Source organism: Parasteatoda tepidariorum, chromosome 2, assembly GCF_982258835.1.
Source record: "Parasteatoda tepidariorum strain Cologne lab strain chromosome 2, Ptep-v5.0, whole genome shotgun sequence".
Classification (NCBI taxonomy): domain Eukaryota; kingdom Metazoa; phylum Arthropoda; class Arachnida; order Araneae; family Theridiidae; genus Parasteatoda; species Parasteatoda tepidariorum.
The window spans coordinates 106,535,720-106,563,215 of record NC_141756.1 but is presented as its reverse complement, the minus strand read 5'-3'; the positions used below and the strand labels follow the sequence as shown (position 1 = coordinate 106,563,215).

The window sequence follows — 27,496 nt, the reverse complement described above, 5'->3', positions numbered from 1 at the left end:
ATACCTCATAATTCAAAATTTTTTCATTCACAATTAATCTAAATAATAAAAAATGATAAATAATTATAAAAAATTTTTTTTTCATGAAATAATCTTTAGGTAAACGGGTTTTATGAGTGGGCGCAATCTTTTAAGCGCTTTATTAGTTTAAAAAATATGACTAAAAACGCTAAAAGTGATATTAACACTAAAGGGTCCGAACTTTGGATCGCTTTCCAGACCAAACTATGGAGACTATATTTCCCAGATTGCGGCTACTCCCTATAGAAGGTTAAAAATCCAAATATGTAAGAAAAAACAGCATATCTTTATTCAGGGAAAGTACTCTTTTGTGTCCGATTTCATAACTTAATAGTTAGTACTGAATAATTATTAATAGTACTATTTGAGGTCATCTCCAGGAACCTTTAAGATTGACACTTAGTAGGTAAAAATCCAATCATTAGAACGAAAGTTATTCAGGGTGATATCTTTCTTTCCGCACTGTACTCGATTAAATCAATCTTAATAAAAGAAAATAATGTAAACTTTTTTATAAATATTTTTCAAGAAGTTAACAAAGACATATTGTTTATTACAGAAACAATAGTTACGAATGTTATCACTAAGGCCCGGATTTTGATGACATTTGCATTTTTTTGCATTCTTGGACATTTTTTGTCTTTTAGAGCATTTTTTTAGATTTATAGGGCATTTTTCTTTAAATTTTTGGGCGTATTTTGCATTTTAATGCATTTTTTAAAGTTTTTTGTTAATTTTTCCAATTTTTATTATTTTTTATCAATTTTCATTATTACACTGGCTTCCAAACAATGAAGAAAATCTATGGGATATTAACAGGTGAAGCAACATCTTTTCAAATTGAAGAAGAATTGTCAGTAAGTGAGACCGTCTTTTTCAAGTACACGCCTATAACATCAGTAGACGTTGAAAGAAGCTTCCGCAGGAATGAAAATTTACTTTCAGACAAGAGACGCTCGTTTACATTTCAAATTATCGAAAAACATTTAATAATCCAATGTAATTCTGATATTTAGTAATATTATGAGATGGAAGTTGTTATATCCATTAAAGTTTCTATACAAAATAAAAATATTTTGGTGTCAATATATTTTCCTTTTTTTGTTATTTTAGGATATAAAACATATTTTTCAAACTTTAATGAGCGTAGAACAAGTATTGCATTGTTTTATATTTTTTAAATGACTCATAATAATTTTAAAGAGCAAAACATTTTTTAAATTCAATATTTTTACTTTATTTAAGGCATTTTTTGCGCAATTTTTGCCCCTTTTAAGGGCATTTTTTGCACTTTTTAAGGGCATTAGTTGAGATTCTTTAGGTCATCAAGATCCGGGCTCTAGTTATCACCCTTTAAAGTAATAATTTCCTACATCCAGACATTGAACATTAATATTTTTAAGAAATAGAAATTCGTTATTGCCAAAAGAAGTATACAGCCCCTGACCAAATTATTATACGCACTATAAGATTCTATGTAAAATCTTGATTATCAGGTCATACTACACAGCTTTATTGTTTTTACGCAACTGAAACCGGTTTGCACTTGTTTACGTTCGTGTATCAATTGGTTAAATTAGACGATATATAATGTAAATTAGACTATTGGATAAATTAGAAAATATATAATATAGATATAGACTATTTATTACATCAGGTATTATATTAGTATATTATAATAATTAGACCAAATTATTAGACGCATTGTAGCTTTTTAATAATGACATGTTTTGCAACGAGTTTATAGGCAATACTTTTATATTTAAACATACATGTCATGGGTTTTATTCTTATTGGATTAGATTTTTTTATTTACTGGGATAGGAGATTTTTTTTATATACATCCCATTTGTATTTATTTTTAACGTATTGCATTAAAATGTTAGGCAATTGATACACGAACGTAAAGAACTGCAAACCGGTTTCAGTCGAGTAAAAACGATTAAGCTGCATAATATCACCTGATAATTAAGATTTTACATAGAATCTTCTAATGCGCCTAATAATTTCCAGGGACTGTGACTATATATATATATATATATATATATATATATATATATATATATATATATATATATATATATATATATATATATATATATATATATATATATATATATATATATATATATCGTATGAATTAACTAAAGAGCAAATTTCCATTATTTTTTGTAAAGATATTCGAGAAATTTGTAAGAAGATCCGTTTTTTAAAAACTGAGAAGTGTCGCATCCATATTAAACTTGGCGAATGACACAATAGCGAAAACAAAACAAAAACATCAGTGAACAGCTGTTTGGCGATTGCCAGGAGCGCTCCTTCAACGCCAGTAGCCTGTTTTCGCCAACAGCTTCAACAACATAAAAAAAGTGTATTGCATTTTTCTCTCTAGCATTTGCTTTGCATTTCTTTATGAAGCATCATAAGCGTGTTTTTCAAAAATCTTTTCGAATAAATCCAAAATTCCAATTTTTAAAAATAATTGCTTTTTAAGAAATGGCAAATAAAAAGTAAAATTGGTTCTTCGTAAAAAAAAAAAAAGTATGTAATTAACTAAGAATTACAGCTTTCTTATCTTTTAGGAACACTTACCTCTTTCTTATTTCACGGAACATTTTATTTTTATTTTTGAATAATATCGAGAGTAATGCATTAATTTTATATTCTCCGTTTAATAAAATCAATTTGTAGTCATCTTAATAAGTATAAAAATAATTAATTCAAACATCTTGATATTTATTTAAATGGCAATTTAAGTTCTAATTCAAGTTAAGTTCTTCTCAAAATTCTGTGAGATTGATATTTATTTCACTACTACTAAAAACTATCCGCGATGAAGAGCAAAAAAAGTATATTGTTACGAACGATTTCTAAGTTTTGTCCATACGTCAATGAAAAATTAAAAATGCGTAAAATAAATTCATTGAAAAAAAAATTTCTATAACTAGTTTTTAGCAATTAATTCAAAATGTTTTTAAAGAATTAAAGTAAGTGTCAATGCATTTTCCATAATTAACAACGCCGGGATAGTCTGGTGGGTAGGGCGCTGGGCCCATGTCCTAGAGTTTCTGGGTTCGAACCCCGCCTGCCAAAGACTCCCCGAGCAGTAAAGTGACTGACGTTAAATCTGTCGGGTTGCAAAAGTCCTCCATGTTCCCATAACAAATCAATACCTCTGAGGATACTGGATATCGATCGTTGTCTGATTCAGGTCAAAATTACGATCTGTGAATGAATGAATGGATGTATGAATGCGTTCGCCCTATAAACGTGTGCCACGTATGGTGTGGCAGAAGTCGAATTCTTGGCCATAGATGGCGCCACTGAAAAACAAGAAACGCACACTCTGCCTTAAATTTGCTCGGTTTCACCAAGCAGGCTTGCCCGTGTGGCAAGTCGCATTAGAAACAACAACAACATAATTAACAAAACGCACTCAAATAGTTTGGATTAGGAGATAAATCCCGCTTTATAATTTAAAAAATTTATAGCAAACGAAAGGGAATTTATAAAGTTAGAAACACTGTTTCGAACTAAATACCTATCAATATATATTTTTAAAAAGTTTTAATTTTAAAAATGTATGTTATTTTTCATAAAAAATTACAAATTTAGTTTTTTTTTATAAAAAAATTACAACTACGACTTATATAAATAAGAAAATTTGAAATACATTTTTGTAGTAGAGATGTTTTTTAATATGTATATATCAAAAAATATCTTTCAAATATTTTACATAAAAATAAGTTACTATGTCCTGAATGATGCAAACATTCAAATCGTGTGAAATTTCACTGTATTCTTCCTTTGAGAATGGAAATATGAATGAATCAGATTGAGTCTCTGAGTCCGCAACAGCAACTTTTTTGTTTATAGTTATGCTTCAAAAAGGTAGTTTGTATAAAATTAAATAATTTAAAATTAACGGTATTTGGAATTACAAAATATTAAGTCATGTACTAAAAAGCAAAATTAATGGAGAAATTGTACTAATTCATTCAAAAGAATCGTAAATCGCCAAACTATTATTGACGCAAGTGATGCTTAATTAAATTTGGTAAGAGTTGAAAACTGAAATAAAAAAAATAAATTAACGCTGAATTATAAAGCAAAATTAATGGATAGATGGAACTATGTTGTTTTGTTTAGGAAAAACAAAAAAACATCTTGCTATTAATGATGCCAATGATGATGTTTATATGCACTTCTGTTATCATGGCAACTTATCCAGTTTTAAAAGGTATAAAATATACTAATATAGGTACAAAGTATTATGTTACTGAATTAGATACTTATTAAAATTGCACCAATACTGTGCTGTTTTAATATAGGTACTGTGGGAAGAGGTTTTTTAGGGCTCCTTCAAAATGAAAAACTGGAGAAAATTGTTTAACTGTGCTAAATTTTGCCTATTGTGAGTTACCCTCAAGAAAGAACATTCTGTCAAATGATGCTAAATACAGTTAATCGTTATTTTGATGGGATGAACTACTAAAATCTCATTTTGCATAACCTAATAACGTAAAGTCAAGGGGAAGGATAAAATTTAATGAATATTGGATTTATTTTCGCTTTATTGATTGTGTTGGTAAATGTCTTAATTATTGATTGTGTTGATATGTCTAAAATTAATAAGTTTTGTACATGATTTCATAGTGTTGTTTTGTATTTATTTATTTATTTTTATTATCTTTCTTAACACTCCGTACGAAAAACTGGTATTCAACCAGCCAATCATTAATAAATGTGGCTTTTTTTTTTAAAAAAAATCCAACTAAACTTATACTAGGATTAATTCTTAAATATGCTAACAAAGCAAGACATTTATGTAATTAACAATAAATATCGAACAGTATTTAGTTTTTGTTATGTTCATAATTGAAAACATGTTCACAAATCTAATTACATATCTGAAAGCCAAAATCATATAAATTTGGAACTTAACAAATTGCTTGTTAAAACAAATTCAATATAATTTGAGTTTTTACGAATTTTGACAGTTTCGTTTCTGAAGGTGACTTAATTTATAAATTTCTTTAAATTGTCAAAAGGCTTCATGTGTCATTACCAGAAGCCCTTCGTGCCACTGTCGTGGCATGTGTGCAGCGTCTTGACCAATCATTATCTTTCCAGATTAGAAATAGTGGTCGAAAGTGTTAAGTGTTGGTTTTTAAGAGTCTAAAGGGTCCAAGGCAAAAGTCTACATTTTTTTTTAAATTATTGGCTGCTTATTTTACGCATCCCCTTCTGATATTTTCAAGCAATTTATCAACAAACTATATTGCTATGCAATAGAAAATTCAATATAGTTTTCGAAATGGTTAAATATTATTTTTCTTTCAGAATCTTTCATTTTTGCTTAAATACGTGAAAAATTTGACAAATGGCTGAAACATTCCCAAAAATTTACTATCACACTGTTCAACTAAACTAAAACTAAATTATATTAAGTAATTCAAGATATTAACATCTGATAATTATAATCTAGTATCACACTGTTCAATTAGCCTATTATTCACATAAAATTGTTACAGAGTGCTGGAATTAAACATATTGCAAAATTTTTAACTGCCAATACCATCAAATATTTCTCCTGAAAAATACTCCCCCCCCCCGTAACAGGAAATTATCAATATTTTTGATTGATCAGTAATGTATCGTTCGAATTTAACCATCAAAGTGAAACGACGCTCATTAATCGATAACAAGCGTTGGAAATGTTACATTTGAATCGGGAAACGAATCATGAAAGGAAATTATCAGCATTTTTGATTGATCAGGAATGTGCCGATCGAATTTAACCATCAATGTGAAACGACGCTCATCAATCGATAACAAGTGTTCGAATGTTACATTTGAATCGGGAAACGAATCATGAAAGGAAATTATCAGCATTTTTGATTGATCAGGAATGTATCGTTCGAATTTAACCATCAAAGTGAAACGACGCTCATTAATCGATAACAAGCGTTGGAAATGTTACATTTGAATCAAGAAACTGCTGTTTTTCTTGGAGCATTTAAACGTGAACTAGTAGTTCGATCCAATTTTGTGCCACATGCATAAGCACCTCAGTATGTAAAATTTCATTCACTACAATTAATAGTTTTTAAAGTTTCCCATTTTTTAATGTGCAAACTGTACATTTCTTCTAATTCATGTATTATTATTGAGAACTGATGCGAATCTGACAAAGAAAAAAGAAACATCATTAGAACATAGAGAAATAGAAAAATAAAAAATTTCGACGTAGGTAGGATTAAACATAAGAGTTCAAAAGCACAAATTCAGAATCAAGGAGGGTTTTTTTTTGCGTGGATCAAATAGTATATTTCCACTACTCCTACAGAAAATTTATTCCGCAATAATATGTTATTTGAGTAATATGTTGTTTCTAAAATTTTATTGTAACAATGAAGGGAAAAGAAATGATTATATCTCTGTTAAAAAAAGTTCTTACAAAGCAATGATAAGCTGATATTTAATTAAGATAACTCAAAACTATTTCTATAAATCAAATCTCCACGAACGTAATTAAAATTACAGCATTTATTGGGATGAAATTTAATATAATACATTTCTTTTTAATGATATAAGAAATTCACAACAGACAATATTTCAAATTCATTTTTAAAATCTGAACAACAATAAAATTTTTTTAAAAATGGATAATAAGGGTGAAAATAAGCTCTCTCGAGTTGGATGAAATAAGTATATTTTTTTCCTGGGTGAAAGTATTATAAAGAAAGCAGAAGGAACAGTTCACAATGAAAGACGGAGGATAAGAAGTTTCAGGAAGTGTCCAGGCGTATGGTTCGAAGCTTCAGACGATCGGCCAGCACGCATGCAGCTTCATTGGAGCCGCCACAGTACTTAGATGAAGAGAAAACAGTCAACAACTTTCCATTCAACTGGACCTAATGATGCAAATTAAAGAAATAGGGTAAGTAAATTTTATTCATTATTTGTTGCACGCTTATTTTTAAGTAGGTTTTTTCAACAATATTTTCCTTTTGTAATTAAGTTCATGTAATTTATTTTTGTTTCTGTATTTTGTATTTCTTTTCTCTTTTCCTTGATATTTCACAAAACCTTTGGGGTGCAGAGGGTGATTGTAACTCAAAACCCTGAAAATTTTAAGTGCAAAAAAATCGATATCAAGATATTAATTTATACACTATATAGGGGAGAGTCGGGTACCCCCGCCTACAGTCAATTTCATATGTAAAGAATATTTTTTCAAGTCAATGGGCCATAGGACATTAAGGTGACAAGGGACTTTCAAAGAAGCAAAAATTCGTCAAAAAATCGATATTTTACATTTTATATTTTTAAAATTTTGGCATTTAACTGAACATTTTAAAAAAAGAAATTCTGGAATAAGAGCAAAATTGATGAAGCTATGGCCATTTCAGTTTTGACCACGCCCCTTTTTTTACCTTTTTTTTGTCTGCAGGTAACTGTTAAAATTAGTTTAGTTTAAAATTAGTTGAATATTTTGCTAATTTTTTTTTAAAAAAATTTAAAGTACATAATTATTAAACTAGTTCATTAGACAATATTTATAGGTATTTATATTAAAAACAAGAAATATTTGTTCAGAAGTAAAATTTGCAATGAAAAAGTACTAAAAGTCATTTTTCACAAAATGTCTATTTTGAGAAAATTACAATTTTCAAACTGTTCCAGCGTAATGAATTTTCATTCTATTGACCTGAGAATTTAATGCTATATATTTATGAATATTATTAACATTTTGTTGGAAAAGTTTTTTAAATTAAGTAAATAGTATTTTTTTTTATACATGATATTTTATAGAGGTATCACGATTTTTTCCTAAAAATGTAGGTTTTTTACCTTTTTTTTAGTGTTATTTGTTTCTATAATAAAAAATAAAAAAAGTACTTCCAACAATTTTTTCAATATTATCTAATATGTAATATTTTAAAAGAATTTTGTCATTTTGACAAAATTTCAGACGCGAGGAGTAATATAAAAAAAAACCATAAAAAATTGAAAATTTTAAATTTTTTAAATTTTGAAACATTTTTTTGAAATTTTGTATAAAAGTTGTTTTTAACAAGATAAATGTATCCTGAAAATTTCAAGCAAATCCTTTGATAATTTCAAAAAAAAAATTTGAAAGCCCTTTGTCGCCTTAATTGTCATATTAAAAAAAAGATTATTTTCAAAGTTTCAAGTATTTATGCAGGTGGTAACGTGGTAAACAATAGTTTTGAAAATATATTGAATACAGTAGTCATGAAATTAAGAAAAGTTGGTTGAATGTTTCGATTAAACATCATTTTAATACTAAAAAAATAATTTTTTCTATACATACAGCATTAAAGTATGCAGTCTAAAGTTTTATTTGTACGAAGAAAAAAGTTTATATGTGAAAAATTGTTCGAGTAATTAGAAATTTACAAAAAAATTGGATTTCGGGTAGCCCCGCTCACATGAATGTCGGATATTTCGCCCAATTTCATTTCGTCGATAAATGTACGGTTGCAAAGATTATTATTTTATTGCTTCAAATTTGAATGTTATATGCATTTTTAAAAACAAATATTGTTGTTATTAAATTATAGAATTCTTTGAAAGTGTATAAATATGTAATAAATAAAATAATTTTGTGATAAAAATGATAAATGAGGTTTATCTGTTGTCAATACATTGGTCACTTTCATTTACACCTGAAAAAACAGTCAAAAAACATAATTTTTATAACTGGGCGGGGCCACCTGACACAGTTTCAAAAGATCTGAAAAACATGTTGTTGTTTTTAAATTTCTATTTTTTTAAGTTAAACTATTCTTTTTTTGGTTTATTCTTTTTGCATTATTTAATTAGACGGTAAAACTATAGAAACATACAAAAATATTGATTATTACTCAATATTATACAGAAATATAAGCAATATTCCTTAAGTGGGCGGGGATATACGACTCTCCCCTATGTTTCAAATTCAACGTAATTTTTTTAAACTATCATTTAAAATTAAATTGCTTACTAATGAAGAACGTGGATATCCTTTCAGCAACTAAAACAAGAACAAACTTACCTCTCACAAGAATCGCAATATTGGATTATAAAATCGCATGAAAAGGAATCGCGATATTGGATTTTTAAAAATGCAAAAATACAAATTGCGATACTAAATGTTTAAATCGCCTAAATATAAAGCACACTGCATAATTTTTAGATAGCGTGAATACGAATCACAATGCGCAGTTTTTAAAGTATTTATAAATACTAAAATCGATCTTTGATCCGCATAAATACGAATCGCAATATTGGCTTTTAAAAACGCGTGAATGCGAATCGCAGTATCGAATTTTAAACTCACAGGAATACGAATCGCGATATTAGGTTTTAAAAACGAGTAAATACAAATCGCGATATTGGATTTTTAAATCGCGTGAATACGAATCCCAAAGTGTCATTTTTAAAGAATCGCGATATTAGCAGATTCCAAATATTTAAAATGGCTAAAAGTCTGTCAAATCAAAAGAATCACATGAAAATATCTCATTAATGGGATTTCAGAAAAGTTTCATAATTTCGTCAGATTATAAATTTTGGATTCGCGAAAGTCCACGAATAATTATTAGACCCGGAAGAATGATAAGAAAACCCCGAAATTCGGGGGTCACCCGGAATACAATCAATCACCCCTGGAGAGATCAATTTTTAGACATTTGTCATGCTCTCTCAATAGAAAAGGTTCTTGTTTTTATGACTTCCGGAGCTGGTACCCCCTGACGACGTCAGCTCCGGTTGTTATTTCTATATTTTCATTGTTTTCTTCTTTAAAATTTTATATTGGTTTAAATTTCAATTAATTGGTTTAAAGTATAGTCGCAAATATCTCAAAGAAATTCTGCCGCAGGGGCTGGACATTTACTCATAAATGCACATTTTGAGTTATGCCCATTTTCTTAAATAAGCCTTTTCTATGCTGTAAATATTCTTAAATACACATTTTGAGCAATGTTCATTTTTTAAAATAAGCATTTTAAACTCTGTCCAAAATAAAAAAAAAACTCACTAACTGTTATTAATGAAACAATATATGTGATCTCATACCTTGAATCCAGCTTGTTGAACTTCATGGGCACGAATTACATGTGATAGGCCATTTGAGGCTAGGAAATTTTCTAATGCTTGACTTGAAAAAACATGGGCAGTCCCTCTTTTAGAGTTTGCCAAAAAACCATTATTTTCTCTTAATGCTCCCTCAAGATTACAATTCATGCCCTCAGAACTTTAAAAAAAAAATATTAAGTTTTAATTTTTGCGACATGCAAGTAAATACACAACGACGACAAGTAAGTTCACGAAGACAAGTAAATACATTAAAACACAATATAATTACAAAACTATTAAATATACATATTTTAATGACTGTTTTGAAACAAAGCTCCAAAATACTGATGCTATACTACATCATTTGTCAATTTTTTTTAATAGATAAAAACCTTTTTATTGCTGTTAAAAAAAATTTCTCAAAAAGCTTTGAATAACAAGCATACACCATTGTGATGCCACAATAGGCATAATATATTTTCTAGCTTTTAAAGTTTCTTTAATTTCTTAAACTTATTTTTTTTAATCATTCTTAACCAAATTTTAATTAAATTAAACCAATTATTTTATTTTTGTTTACAATTAATAAAAAGCGAATATAAAATATTTTATTCCTTTCTTAACAATCACTGTAATGGCTAACTTTTTATTTCAATTGTACTAATGTAGTTCTTTAATTCACTGTCGCGACCAAATCGAAAATAAAAATCTATTTATAACTTTTTAACTCTTTATTCCTTACCGCAAAAATGTTTCAGTTACATGGTTATAATAATTCTCACAGTCTTTTCGGCAATTCGCTTTCGCTAAATTATTTTCAAATTTATATTGATTATAAATTTATATTTTTGGCTTTATTTTCTTGGCTATGTTATTTTTAGATAAATCACCAATCTTGGATCTCTTCCCATGCTCCTAACTCTCTATTGGGAACAATTCAATCACTTATTAATTTGGCTTCTGATTAGGCAGGCCCTGGGGGATTTATCTCATATGGCCTGTCCTTATTAACATTATTATTCAAAATTTTATATTCAACTTAGAAAGTCTCATTATGGATAAAATATTATTTTGTATCTTGAGTTCTACAAATACTAAATAAAAGTTTAATTATAATTATGATACAGTTTTCATTATCCTGTTTTTCATCACAATATTCAAGTAGTCAATTATACCATATAACTCCAACAACACCTAATTTCATCATTATAACCATGCCGAAAAAACTGCGCGCCTAAGAGAAGGGTACTCTAATTAAGAATCTAAACTACATTGTTTAAATAAAATGCTATAACGGGCAATAATAATTAAAAAAAATTAATATTATTATTAAATTACAGTAGAGCTCTATAAAGCAATTCTATAACCTATGATTCTCCATAAACCACATTAACTGTGAGGATGTAATGTAACAAAACAATAATTTCAAATTATTTGTTAAATGTTTGTTAAGAGGTTACAATGTCAAAAGCCAAACGATCCAAAATTGATGAAATTTGTTTATTATTAGTTCTAATGCCCAAGAAACTGCAAATAATAAATACTTAACCTTTTGTTTACTGCAGTCCACTCCGCAGAAGTGACGAGGTACTGTGCACATTGCATGCCTGTCAGCTGATGCTCAGATTTTCTTATTTAAGTACATTGCAAAATCTCCAAATATATTGTTATGTAAGTAGTGAAATACAATTTAGAATAATTTAAAAAAGTTCTTAGTAACTTAATTCGGCTGAAGTGATGGCGCGCTGTGCACATTGCATGTCTCTAAGTTGATGTTCAGATTTTTTTCATTCAAGTGTTGCAAAATCTCCAGCATTAAAATACAATTACAAACGTAAGCATTAAAATACAATTTAGAATAATAAAAAAAAAAATTCTTAGTAATTTAATTCAGTATGATAAATTTTAAAACAAGCCTGGCAAATTTCTGTGTAACTTTCGTTCTGTGTGTAGGAGGAACATTTAAATGAGGTGTTGGTATACAGAGGGCGTTGGATGGATACAGACTAAATATGGCTTTCGTAAAGAAAGGGTAAAGTACATGTTTTTGTGTTTTTAAATATTTATACCTAAAAAAGACTTTAAAGTATTTAATGATTGATCTGCCCAAGATTAATATTACAGCTGGCAAGTTTAATAACTGTGAAATGATATAGATGACAAAAAAGTCTATAAAAGCGAAACTTTGTGTTGAAAGATTTGTGTTATGAAGATCTTCTGTGTATTACTTTCACATAAAAATAAAAACATTGCACCATTAGATCCTAAAACTGGAATGTTATCTTTTAACACATGAATGAACCATATCTTTTCAGAAGATGTTTTCTTCTAATTATGTACTGACAGTCATAACTATTTTTACTTTTTGTTATGTTGTTTTGTTTATTATTATTATTAATAATATTTGCAACAGGGTTTTACCATTTTTTCCTATTACTAACCCATGTAAAGATGCTGCACTCATTTGATGAGTTTTAATTTCCAGCTTGGATTTTTTTCTTTTACTCTCTCTCAACCTTTTTGTCAGAGGGCCAAAACAGTAAAATCGGGAAATCATGAGGACCATATATGTATCCTCATGATTAGGCAGGATTAACATAGGAATAAAACTTTCAGTGGTAGAGAAAGATTATAGTTGATTTTTGTGTAAATTGTTGGGTTTTTCTTTCGTGTTGCTAAAAAATTTTAATTAAATGTCGTTCGTGGACTGAATGAAGTTAACCACTTTAATAACTACATCCATAACAGGTTCAAAGTTTGAAAAAAACATTGTACGTAAATTTTCTTCTTGAATAATGCAAAGAAATGCCCAGATCAATAAAGCTCAACAGTATAAGATTCGGATTTCTTACCACCAAAATATGGGGATAGCTGCAATCTGGGAAACATGGTCCCAATAGTTTGGTCAGCAGAGCACTACAAAGTTTGAACCCTTCAATGTTAATTTTACTTTCAAAAATTTATTACTTTTAAAAATTATTAAAAGTTATTTTTTGCATAGAATTATCTTTGAATAAAGGAATTTTAATATTGTTTGCAAATTTTTTTCAATTTGCTTAAAAAGTTCTTATGATATAACAAAATATGCAAAAAACAAAATTAAGGTTAAGGGGTCCAAACATTGGCGCACTCTTCTGACCACACTATGGGGACCATATTACTCAGATTGCAGAAATCCGAATTTGTTGATAAAAATAGTATGCTTACATAGAGAGAGAACGTTTTTGCATCTCGCAATTTCGCAAATTAAAATATCGTCTGCAGTAATTAATTAGCATATTTGAAGTCCAACCATTGAGTCCTAAAATGTGAAGATCTGATCATTAAATCAAAAGTTAATCAGGGTGGCCCGTTTTATTTCTTTTTTTTGGCACACTGTACCTGACCACAAAGTTCGGCATATCAGATTGTGATATCAATAATGGACTTGTTCTGTGAAACATAGTTAATTTTTTTTTTAAATTTTCTGTCCTAAATTATTAAATCCACCTATAAATTATCCACCTACAAAGACATGGAATATGCAAAAAACTGAAAGCATTTTTGAAGCTATAGATGTTAGCTATAAGTTTTGCATGTCAAAGTTAACTCACTAAAAACTCTTCCAATTTCACTCTAAGGAGTTAAAATGAAAAATCATGCTGTTTTTAAGCATTTAAACATATATTTTTTGTGATTTGGGCCCATTTGGGTTTAATGAATAAATTGTTTCGATGTTTTTTAGTTACAATCAAATGTTACTGTGCACGATAAAATTTTCTTTTTGGATAGAGTGACTAACTTTTAACATCTTTAGAAATATAACAAAAATTAAAACTTTAAAAAAAAGATGAAAGATGTGCATCAAAAGAAGAATCTAATAAAAATTCAAAGCAATTCCTCTCCTACCTGATGGGGTCATTCCACATCAACTCCCACGCCAATGAACTACTTTTTTCAGGGTCAGGTAGTGGTTTAGGTATCTCGTTTATGCTGCTCAATGAACCAGAACCTAACCAAGGGGGTGGAATACCACCATGGACACAAAATACCTAAAAGGACACATCATTATATCGATACACATAATAAAATATTTGTCGTATTAATTAATATTATACTAATTATAACTGATTAATAGATTTGAGGTAACATACTAACAAATAGAATTTTTATTTATTCATTACTTTTCAATGCAGCTGTATTCATGAGTTAAAAAAATTTTATTACGTAAATCTTAGTGTGTGAATCCGTCCTCCATTAATTTGCGTCCTCTAATGTGTATATTTGAATGGATGTATGAATGGGTCCGCCCTATAAACGGGCGTAAAGTATGGTGTGGCAGAAGTCGAATTCTTGGACATAGATGGCGCCACTGGAAAACAAGAACAATCGCACTCCCTCTGCCTAAACAGGCATACGTCAACAACAGCAACAATATGGCGATGGCTCTATGGTTAAGGCACTGAACTGACATTCAGGAAAACTGGGGTTCCATCCCCAGTCAGTGGCATAGTTTTGGGGATGATTTGGGGGACAAAACCCCGTCCGAAATTTTACATTACTTGACTAATGAGATATTCGGTTCGGTAAGTAAGATGTAGACATAAAAAATTTTCATTATTCATTTTTCTCGTAATTTAAACATTTAGTCCTCTAATGTGGATATAGCTGGAAACTTAAATGGCCGTTGAGAAAAAAACTTCTTAGTAGTAGCAACATTCAACATTATAGCAGTTTGATGTATTAAATCTTCAATTTTGAAGTTTCAAAAAAAAAAAAATTTTTTTTTTCAACCTACCACGACAAATCAATAATTAAAAAATACGTAAATATGATCGATTTGATAGCATACTTAGCTCTCATTAGTTCATTTACTACCTACCACTTTGTAAAATATTTTTCAGCCGTAGTACATGTTGACACACATGTGTGTTTATATAATCTTAACGTTTATCAAAGTGGTCACGAAATGTTGTGCTCCTCAATAAAAATCTTGCAAAGTAAATCCGTAAAATGTTTCATTTTAGGGAATATGGGAAATCTTAGTAATTGTAATTGGTTTATTAAATGGGTCGCGCGATTCCCACAAAGAGCAAAGGGAAATATCGACGCTCGCGTAAATGTGAACTCTCTCAATAAACAGAAAGAAGTGGACTGTAAATTTGCACAATGTTTATTTATTAATATTTGGAAGAGAGCTTTTTTTGTAGCTCGTTACAGCTCTCCTTCCACACACACTCTCTCTCTCTCTCTCAGTGTTACAAGTTATACTAGGTGGCGCTACAAATACGTGCGGATACAGGAAAAATGTCTTACTTTTAATTAATGCATGCTTGAGCCAAAAACAGATTAAAGAACAGGATGTGAATTTAAAAGTGTGAGAATGCGTTTCGTTTCGAATAATAAATTAAGAAAAGGATTCACAGAAAAGGAACAACATAAAAAGATTAATTGAAGCTTTTTATGTCACACACACACACACACACACACACATATATATATATATATATATATATATATATATATATATATATATATATATATATATATATATATATATATACACATACAGTGGAGCATCGTTTATACGACGATCACTTATACGACGTTTACATTTATACGACGTTTTAGTGTGGTCCCAAATCATTCCTATTCATTTTAATGTAAAAATATATCGTTTATACGACGCGCAGAATCGGTTATACGTCGGTTTTTAGATTTTGTTCACGTTTATTTAATTTTTTATTTTTTCTTGTGTATTTTAAAAAAGGGCGGAATATGCCAACATGAAAGATACAGAAAAGGGTGCCAACAAGAATGCTTGGATGACGATCATAATTTTTACTAGATGACTGAAAAAACTAGACAATGTTATGAAGAGGCAAAAACGAAAAATTTTGCTATTCATCGACCAATGCCCAGCACACCCATCGATACTAATTATTTTGGAAAATGTAAAAGCTCTCCTTTTTCCTGCAAATTGCACAAATGCGCTTCAGCCATTAGATTTGGCCGTGATTAGAAATCTAAAATTGCATCATAGAAAGCAGTAAGTTCAACTCGCTATTCAAAGCATTGTAGAGACTAATAGCAAGAAAATATAATTAAAGGTAACATACATTCAAATTGCTCACTGAAATTTTTTTTCTTTGGTTATTTGTTTGTTTTGCTTTGTCTAATTTAGAAATTTATGTAAATCAACACGTTAAACATTAAAATTAACTGAAAACAGAGTTAGCTTCAGTTTTAGAAGTAAAAATCGATTATACGATGTTATCGTTTATACGACGTTTTTCGGTGGTCCCTTCGGCGTCGTATAAACGATGCTCCACTATATATATATATATATATATATATATATATATATATATATATATATATATATATATATATATATATGTCAGAAGGGGTAACCTCCCTCCCCGAATATACTACAGAAATACGCCACTGTCATGAGCTGGTCTCGAACAACAGCACTATGCCAAATGTAGTTAATCTTTATTTTTATGGGATTAATTCGAAAAACATTTTTTTTAGTCTAATAACATAAAACCACCTTTATGGCAACAAATAACCATCAAAAATTAATAACAAATTATTTCAGCTTTATTAATTGTGTCTTTCGGTTTTGTGTATGATTTTCAAATGTACGTCAATACTCATTTAGTAGCTCATCACCTTCCCCTCCCCCAACAAAGAAAGTTTTTACAAATTAAATAAGAATAATCTTTTTTTCTTAAATTATGTACTTGAATTATAACAATATGCAAGTTTAATGATTGATACAGTGAAGCATTGTTGCAACAATGGTCAAAAGTTTTTTTTATTTTTTAAAGCTAAAATTGAAATTGCTAACAATGACATCCGAAGGTTTCAAAATTCAACTTTTTCAATTATTACAATCCCTTTGAATGTTAACGTCTGACGTTTAATGTTTTAAGATTTCATTTTGATAAAATGAGCGAATTGTACAAAAAAACTTTGATACACCACTGGAAGTTGGAGAGAATGAAGCACCCAAGACCACGACCCCCAGAATGTAAGTATAAATAATATTATTACGTATATTTTTTTAAAATTCCTAATCTTTCTTAACAATGATAAGCAACTGCTTGCTTTTCGGCAAACATTTTACAAATAATACGAAATAAGTTTTCAGTTCTGTTCTTTTTTCATATCCATTATATGTGTCAGGTAATTTATTTTTATAGTGTAAACCAGTGTTTCCCCAAATGTGTTACACGTACCCCCAGGGGTACGGGAACAGTTTAGCGAGGGTACGCGTTCGTTTGCGAAATATCTTGCAACAAACGAAAATTTCACAAATTTTTTTTTTTAAAAACAAAGATTGCCATGAAAATTTACGATTACGTATTTTTCTATTGGCTATTTTTTGCAGAGTTAACAGTTAATAATTAGTGGTGCCAATAGCCAGTTGTGATTTTTAACTTTTGAGCAATTTTTTTTATAGGAAAAAATACATTAATTTTTTAATTAGTGGTACACGGCGTTACGAAAAAGTTAGAAAGGGCAGTCATAAGTTTGGGAAACACTGGTGTAAACTAACGTGACTAGGTTATTGAAACTCTTTTTATAGAATATGTTCTTACTGACATACACTAGTTATCATAAATTAAGGAAAAATTACAAAAAATAGCGATAACTCTCCCCGAAATCTTGAACGTCTTGTCAAATAAGAATTGTCAAGTAAAACTGCAATGGAAGGACTTCATCTGCAATGAGAATAAAATTGTATGCTTGATCGCAAGGCTGCAAATTTCTCTGTTTTTCCGAAATTAGATAAGTTTGAGATAGCCAATTTGAAACGATGTTACAATCAGCATCATTACCTCCAGGCATCATTTGTCCGAAGAACTGTGATGGAGATCTACAGGAAGACTAGAGGCAGGACAATGTCAGATAGAAGTGGCCAGATGATTAAATGTGAGTCTGTGGTCCATGGACTTTGGCAACAATTTCTAACTAAAGGTTCGGCATCCAGAAGGCTCAGCCAAGGACTGCCAAATGCTGCGAAGAACACCGATGATTGACATTTGCTGTTATGTATACGAAGGAATAGAACCGCAATTCCGAGTCAACTCAGATCTTCTCAACGTCTACATTACGTATAAGGCTTCACGAACGATATATTTTTTTACTAGGGGACCAGTCATTTGCGTGCCATTCTCGTCACGCCATAGAAGGGAATACTTGAGGTAGGTGCAGCAACATATCCATTGGATGGCTGTTCTTTTCACAGACGAGTCCAGGTTTAGCTTCCACGACGATAGCAGGCGTTCTGTGATTTAGAGAGAACCTGGAACCAGATATCATCCATCAAACATCCGTAAAAAAGATGTATACCAATGAGGTAGTGTCTGTGTGTGGGGTTTCATGACTTTGGGTGGACGTACAGACCTGCATGTCATCTCTATGATCACGAGAATAAAGATGACATCCTTGATGTTTGTGTGCTCTCTTATGTTCTGTGATTTAGAGAGAACCTGGAACCAGATATCATCCATCAAACATCCATAAAAAAAGATGCATACCGATGAGGTAGTGTCTGTGTGTGGGGTTTCATGACTTTGGGTGGACGCACAGACCTGTATGTCATCTCTATGCTCACGAGAATAGAGATGACATCCTTGATGTTTGTGCGCTCTTATGCTGGTGAAATAGGTAAGGATTTCATGCTAAAGGACAGTAACGCATCGTGGATGATCATCTTCAGCAAACAATTCAGCAGGAGGAGTAGCCAGCTCGATCGCCGAACTTGAATCCCATTGGAAATGCTTGGGTTGATTTAGAAAAACGTGCATCTGTTCTCAATCATCCTCGTCAGACCCTTACAACTACTTTGCAAGAACAATGGCTTCTTGCACTTGTAACGGATCTGGTAGAACGCATAATTGAAAGCATCACACATCGCAGTATAGTTGCTAGAAGTGATCACAGTCTATACTCAAGATACTTTCTCTATTCCAAACGACACATTTTCATGAAATTCTATGCGTAACTTTTTGAATTATGGTCGTTTTTGTGATTTTTCCATTATTTATGACAACTACAATAGATTACTGGTAATTCTTCCAAAAGCCAATTTATATATAAAGTTGCGGATTCAAGGATCCATTGGTTCGGCAATAATTTTCGCTCAGTTTTGTTGAAACCCCGATTGTGGAATCGTTGCTCATTGCTTCCAATGATGTCACCTTCGAGTAACTGCAACTTTTATTTGACGTTATGTGATTTTTTTTCTTAATTTATTTTCATATACAATGATTTATTTTTAACGCCAATAATATACAATCGGGAGCCACTCTTACGAAGGGCCCCCAATTGTCAGCTATTACCACAAATATCAAATTTCTTAAAGACTGCAACAAAATTACAGTTTAACTTTTAATTTCTTTCCCTCAATAACTTTCATTATTATTGAATAACATTATTACATAACATTTATTAAATTCTTCTAAAAAAAAGATTAGTTAAAGTTAGAAAATTGAAGTATCAATTAAAACCAACAATTTAGATTTACTGAACACTTCGTATCTTCCATAACAACAAAAAAAATATGTAATGTTGCTTTTTAACGTTTTTAAATTTTCCAAGTATAAAAACTCGTTACAATTGGCGATATATACAGGTTTAAGCTTAACAATCCTTTAACCTTTAATTAATGTCACGATTTCTGCGTTTCAAGTTTTCCAAAAATTGTGCCAATTATAGAATAAAGAATTTCCAAAAAATAAAAATAAAGGGTTTCGAAATTTAATCATCAATTTGAAAATAAATAACAAAAAAATAAACAAATTTAAAAAACAAAATAGTGATATAGCACAGATTAGTCTTAATACTTTTTGATAAAATAGATGCCTACAATTTGTAACAGCTAGAATAATGTTGCTTAAATTGCATGTTACGTCTATTAAACTAAAATCTAAAATATATAAAGAATAAATAAGGAAAGAAGCCGTCTTGTAAGTAAACTATCATAAAAACAATACAATTATGTTCAATTATCTTATTTAACACGTTGAAAGCCATGGGAGTCACCGGTGACCGGCACTGAACTTGTTCGTAGAGCCACGGGAGTCACCGGTGATCGAAGAAGCCAAGATTATTAGAAACACATAATTCGAGTCAATTTTAATGCTTTTATTTTTTTCATATTATTAACGTTACTAAAATGGTTTGAAGAAATTAATGCAATACATACTGAGAAAATCATTTTGGCCAGACGGGCAAGTAATATAAAATTAGCATGGCACTCAACGTGTTAACATGTAATCCAGAATTGAGAGGTAACCTTACCAGGGCACATTTTGAATCTATTTTTTAAAAAAAGTACTTGGCATTCGAATTTTTTTATTGAGTTGCACCTTACAAAAAGTGCACAAAAATAGCTCGTAAACTTTCTATGAGTCACAGTAAAAACTTTTAATACAGTTGAACCTTAATTTATTGCTTCTCATGCGAGCTTTCTTTGCGAACAATAGATAAGGGAAAGGAATAAATGCTAAATTAAATAATAATTAATGATAAAAATTCATTTTTAACCGATTGTTACGATGAAAGTTCTGAAAAAAGGTAATTTGTATTACTCAACCATAATCTTAACTACAAAATCACAACAATTATGAATAAATCGTAATAGTTGGCACAACTGCATAAGCAATCTTAAAAAAAGAATTTCTGTTTTTCAGACAAAGGGAGTGCATGGATCGAAGAGATGAAAAAAACCAAATCACTCGAGCAAAAAAGAAAAACTCGAAAACGTGATCTGGACATGGATGAATCCATTCTTATAACTAGCCCCTTAGGCTGCACAAAAGTGCAAAACACCCAAAAAACCTCAACTTTTGAGGAAAATGAGAAAGAACCTAAAAAAAAGAATTGGTTCAGTCGAATGATCTTTGCATCAAGGAAAAAAGATGAAAAGAAAGTCAAAACATCAGACAAAGATGAACCAATCGATGGATCATCATTTAAAATTGATTCTAAAAAGAGAAAGAGTTGGTTCCATGCTCCAAGACTCCATAAACAGAAAAAAGGGAATAAAAAAGTGAACCACCTACCTGATTTGTTCACTGTTTTTCAAAATTGGATAAATAAAAAGCGATTCCGAAAGGGTAAGTATTAATAAAAAAATTTATATTTATTTGATGTTTAAAATCCAAAAATAGTAATAGACTAATAAAACGAGGTAATACTATTAGTTAAAACAAATATTGAATAATACTTGTTAGACATAAATTTTTTCTCCAAAAATGTTTGAAAAAAATGTAATAAAAGAATAAATGTATACAAATCATAATTTTGTCTTTTTCAATATTAAGTTATTGCAAATGGACTTAAAGCCAAACTTTTTTTAATTGAATGAAATAAAGATATGACGCCCGGTGGCTGAGTGGTAGTGCTTCGCGCTCCCGTGTCACAGGTCCTGGGTTCAAACCTCGGGCCGGGCAAGGTTGACTCAGCCTTTCATCCCTTCAGTGGGTCGATAAATGAGTACCAAGCAGCATGCTTGGGAACTAAACACTGGGGGTTTCGCGTTCGGCTGACCACCATATCGGAACATCTGCTCCTGCACCCCAGAGCCCAAAGGTCAAGAAAACTGAGATGGGCACAGTAAGCCTTGGCCCTCTATGGGCAGTCGCGCCACTGAGTTTAGTTTTTTTTTTTAGAAATAATGATATTTAAATTTTAAAAAATGTATTCTTACCCCATTTTTTATTTTATTTTGTAGATAAGACGAAATCCAATCAGGAAAATGGAGAAGTTTTATTGGTGGAAAAAAGAAATGTGTTGTTGGGCGAAAAGCCAAGAAGATCTACCGAAGAACCTCAAATCGAGGAGAGTGAAATTAAAATCTATGACGACGAAGAGTACTTAACGTACACAGAATGGGCTGAAGAAGAATACGAGCGTATCTTGGCCCTTTTCAATAAAGAGGATAACACAAACAACAAAGCCTCGAGTAGTGACAGCTAGAATATAGACCCCGGGTCGACAATCTTCTTTCGTCATCGACCCCCATAGAGGTTATTTTCTGTCAATTAAAATAAAACTCTATTGGATACTGTGTTTGTACTTTTATTTTATGGTTTTAAACATTTATTAAAGTAATAGTAGGGGAGAGTGGGGTCAATTGTAAAATTTTTTACTTAACTATTTTTAACTAACAAAAAATCCAATACATTATTAATATTAATTGACAGACGAGTAAAGTAGACTATCCCCTACTAGAAAAAAAAATACCTTATTTTAAATGTTATTATATTAGTTATTAACAATTTTTGACAGTCGAGCACTTGTTACAATTGTCCCCACTTACGGGGTCAATTGTAACAGTTCATAAATTCAACTAAAATATAGTTAATTATACATATTATCATAGTTGTGATATATTTTTTATTGAACAAAATAGTAGTGATATTTTAGGAGTAAAAATAATAATGAGCAGAGACCTAAAGGGTTAAACTTTTAACTTCAAGGGGTTAAGAATTTTAATTTATGCTGCGAAAGGAGACAAATAAAATAATGCATATGCATGCAACATAATATAAATGATATAGGAAACTATTGGTGGTTCTTAAAGAGTTAAGTAATGGTTTGTAAACATAAGATTATTTATTTTCAGCTGTTACAATCGTCCCTTTACTTATTGTTACAATCGTCCCCAAGGCGCCATTTCAGCTTCATTTGTTAAAAACAAAGCTAGTTAATTAATAAAACTAATATCTTTTTTTTTGAAATGTTAATTAAGGTGTCCACTTACATATTCGGTAAATAATTTTTATTTGTTTAAACAAAATTACTTTGTTACAATATAATATTCTAATACCAAAAAAAGGACTTACGTAGCGTGAAAATATCTTTTGTGATGTAACTCTTTCAAAAGAACATATAAACGGTTGCCAGCAGGGGTGTACATGTAGATTTATTAAATACACCTTGTGCACCACCTAGGAACCAAATCTAGAACCCTACACTCGAAATTTTTGCTCTGTTACAATCGTACCCTATTACAATTGACCCCACTTTCCCCTACATTGTGTAACAATAGTTTTATGAAAAATATATTAATTTTGAAATTTAAATACCTTAATATTTATTAAATAGTAAGTAATTATAAATAAGTAGAAATAATAAGTAAAGTAACTACAGATTTATTGCTTCTTAATCAATGACATGGGTGTGCCTGGTGATTTTTTGTAACGTCAATACTTGTCACACGTGACATTTGGACAAGCGCACATATGCATATGACTTATAAACCAGAATTGCAGAGTTCGTGCCACTGCGTGCTGGTACGTTAATACTTGTTTCATCCGAATAAATATACGTTCATTAATTTATGTTCTATAAAGAAACTGATATTAAATCAATTATAAAAAATTCACAAATTTTACATACTCCATTAGGTATGTGTGATTTGAGTATTAAGAACTGTTTTTTCTTCGACCCACAATCGACCTTTCCGAATCGGATCAACCCCCATTCGACCCCCTGGTTCAGATCGACCCCTGCCTATGTTATATAGACCCCTGGGGGTCTATATAGACCACTTTGGCGACCTCTGATATAGACAGTCCAAATATTGACAGCCCGAATATTGACATCTTGAATAATGACATCTCGAATAATGACATCTCGAATAATGACATCTAGAATATTGACATCCTGAACATTGACACCTTGAATAACGACATCTTAATCAATGACATCTCGAAAATTGACAGCCCAACTATTGACAACCAGTTTATTCACAGCCTAAATGTGGACTGCTCAACTATTAAAATCTTCATTATTGACATCATAAATATTGACAGCCCAAAGATCGACACACGGAATACTGACATCCCGAATATTGACATCTTGAATATTGACAGCCTGAATATAGACATCTCGAATATTGACAGCCTAAATGTCGACAGCTCAACTATTGACATCTTGATTATTGATGTCCTAAATATAGACATACCGAATATCGACATGCCAAATATTGACAGCCTGAAGAGTGACTACACAAAAGAATGAGAAAGCATTTCAACCATGAGTGAAAAGAATGGGATATTCAACTCATTAGATGATTTGGATGAACTGAGGTAAAATGAGGTTTTCAATTGCAGTTTGATTAGTTCTAAATCTTATTTACTGTTATAATACAGTTAAGAACAATATTAATGCAATAAAACATAAATAATATATTAATATTTGTAAAGTATCAAATTCTTTTTTTTTCTACCTTTAATATTGACTTTAAAAGGATGGTAAAACTACAGTGCATTTTTCAAATCAAACAATTAATATTATTTTTCTACTTGAAAATGAAAAAGTACACATTTTTACAATGTTAAAACAAACATTACGTCCATGAAAAATTACTATGTAATGGAGGATAATTATACACGTCTTTAGAAAATATCCCATTATATTGCTATACTAAAAATGTGTATTTGTGTTAAAAATAGTTCAATATAGAATTGATTTCCCAAAGCCTTTTAAAGTTTTATAAATCCAAAGACAATTTTTTTTTAAAATTTCATGAAGTTAAAAATAAACTTAAAAATAAAAATGTTCAAATCAATTTAAAATTTAATTTTACTACATATCTCTTTCTCTTCCTAACGGGAAAGTTATTTGTAGTTGCTCTTTGATTTTATTTCAGGGTTCCTACTCTATGATGAGATTGAAATTCAAGGACTTTCCAGGACTTTTCAAGGACCTCAACAAAATTTTCAAGGACCTTAATCTAAGACCAATTTTAAAAATTATTATCTTCTATTTTACTAGAAGCAACAATGCTTGTTGTGGCAATAATTAATTTCAAATATAATACCTTAAATGCTTTTCCTATATAGAGAGAAGAGAGTACATGTATTATGGACTACCATTTATATTTTTTTAAAAACAACCCTACTGGTTTTACATATTAATTCACAAAACCATTTTCAGCACAATCTATAACTAATGGTAATGAGGTGTTAATGGTGAAATCCTTTAATCCTGTGTATTTCCATGTGAAGGCTGCATGAAAGACAGAGCTAAATCTTAGGTATTCCATATTCCATGACTATTCCATAACCCCCTCCTCTCCTCTATTAAACATCGTTTCTGAAATTATAAATTTAATTCATCCATAATTTACACAACCTTCTCTAAATGTTATGCAGCAACAATTCTTTCTGAAAATGAAAATTAGAAGGAACATATCCCATTTTCACCATGTTTAACATTATTCGTTGTGTGTAGTCCACAACTGCCAATGAATATGACCTGGTGGGAATATTTCTCTTTTAATTCACACTGAAGCTTCTCATGGAATTTCAAATTGACATAGGGTCCATCCATGGATAATTGAAGTATTTTAGAGAGCTTTTAACCATCATCCATGCATTTGTAAAAAGAGGACAAATTATTTTCTGCAGTTCCATGACCCATAAATTGGGAGGTAAGATACTTAGTGCAAACTTTATTATCAATTCCTTACCATAATGTCCATCTGCTTAGATTGTGATTTAACGTCTCATCAAAGAGTACAGTGTAGCAATCAACATTCTTCAGCTCATTTATAAGAATCCCTTTGAAGTATAGTGCCAATCCAAAGGAGCCCAAATAGGCTCACTTTGTGGCACTACAAGAAAATTGTCTCGCTATACAGCTATCAGCAAACATTTTGGAGAACAATTTACTAATCCCTTCACAGGAGTTATATGAATAATTACTAGTGATGCACTTCAGACTCCAGAGAATTTCAGCATCAAGCACATTCCTTTTGACCAGATAAGAAGACAATGTTACCTCGGCCACTAAAGTTTCTGTTTCACTTGGGGCACACGATGTTGAAGGAGTATTTACACCAGATTTTAGGTCACTTGAAAAACATCGTTTTTATTTACTTATTTTATTTTTTTATATTATCTATAACAATAAAAGGAAGAATTTGTGTGACTCTCTTGTAACACCAGAACCATTTGTGTTAATGTCCTGAAATTCACCAGTGGCAATTTTAACTCCCGATCCAAAAAAAAAAAAAAAATTAAATAAATAAATAACAATTAATAAAAAATAAAAAAAATTTAAAAAAAATTTTGATCGCCTTACTACGATCACTGGTTACCCATTTGTGAAATGCTTTTTCTTTCTTAATTGACTCCGTTAAACGCTACAACATTTCAAATCATGGGTTTCAAAAACTGTCTCCATTGATGTTTGTCGTCGGATTGATTTTCAAATCCTGCCTATGTACGTGTTTCAAGACGTCACAAAATAATTTTCCTTTTTCGGCATTTATATTTACATTAAAATCACCGTCAAGCCAGTCATTATACGTTAATAATAAAAAGAATATAAAAGTGTACTTGAAATTATTATGATGTAAATTCATTAAAAATGCCGGCTAGTGAAAATAAAAAGAAAAACAGCAGCGGTCGCCATAGGAGCGCATGCAATGACGACGCATGCGCACTGTTACTCTTGAACACAGTTGGAAAAGTGTGTGGACGCCATCAAATCCAAACCAAGACGCATTTTGCAAATGGGTAAAAAAAATTCGTTGTAAGTCATCCATCACATCGTTCAGGAAAGACGATTGAAAAATGGAATTTTCTCCATTGTTTAGCATTAGCATTTGTTAAATTAAACTGTATAAAATTACATTTTTTAACGCTTACAGCTCTATTTAATAAAAAGTGTAGTCTTTCCCCCCACATTTAATTATTTTTTATTGGTTATGTCAGGTAAAATCAGTGATCAACGTGGATGGCATGTGACGGCTATGTCACAGGATGAGCATTACTAAAGTTATGTTTAAAAAATAAACTCCACGTTTATTTTATAAATAGTGTTTTAAAACTCGTTTCTATAATACTAAATAATTCAATGTCCAATAATAATCAGAAACTGAAATGGGAAAAAAAATTACGTAGGGGAGAGTGGGGTCAATTGTAACATTTTTTACTTAATTATTTTTAACTAACAAAAAATCCAATATATTATTAATATTAATTGACAGACGAGTAAAGTAGACTATCCTCTATTAGAAAAAAAATAAATACCTTATTTTAAATGTTATTATATTAGTTATTAACAATTTTTGACAGTCGTGCACTTGTTACAATTGTCCCCACTTACGGGGTCAATTGTAACAGTTCATAAATTCAACTAAAACATAGTTAATTATACATATTATCATAGTTGTGATATATTTTTTTATTGATCAAAATAGTAGTGATATTTTAGGAGTGAAAATAATAATGAGCAGAGACCTAAAGGGTTAAACTTTTAACTTTAAGGGGTTAAAAATTTTAATTTATGCTGTGAAAGGTGACAAATAAAATAATGCACATGCAACATAATATAAATGATATAGGAAACTATTGGTGGTTCTTAAAGAGTT

General features: G+C 30.3%; 1 protein-coding gene across 3 annotated transcripts in view; it reads right to left on the bottom strand.

Annotated features, from left to right (window-relative positions):
- Positions 1 to 6,551: 6,551 nt before the first annotated feature.
- Positions 6,552 to 27,496, bottom strand: part of LOC107444896 (uncharacterized) — a 60,301-nt gene continuing 39,356 nt past the window's right edge. For all 3 annotated transcript variants that reach the window (XM_087157956.1, XM_087157959.1, XM_087157957.1), the window contains 3 exons: positions 13,999 to 14,141; positions 10,111 to 10,288; positions 6,552 to 6,938 (listed from right to left, as the gene is read on the bottom strand). In XM_087157956.1, coding sequence (XP_087014082.1) covers positions 6,813 to 6,938; positions 10,111 to 10,288; positions 13,999 to 14,141 — 447 coding nt within the window. In that variant the 3' untranslated portion in view covers positions 6,552 to 6,812. The remainder of the gene's footprint in view (positions 6,939 to 10,110; positions 10,289 to 13,998; positions 14,142 to 27,496) is intronic.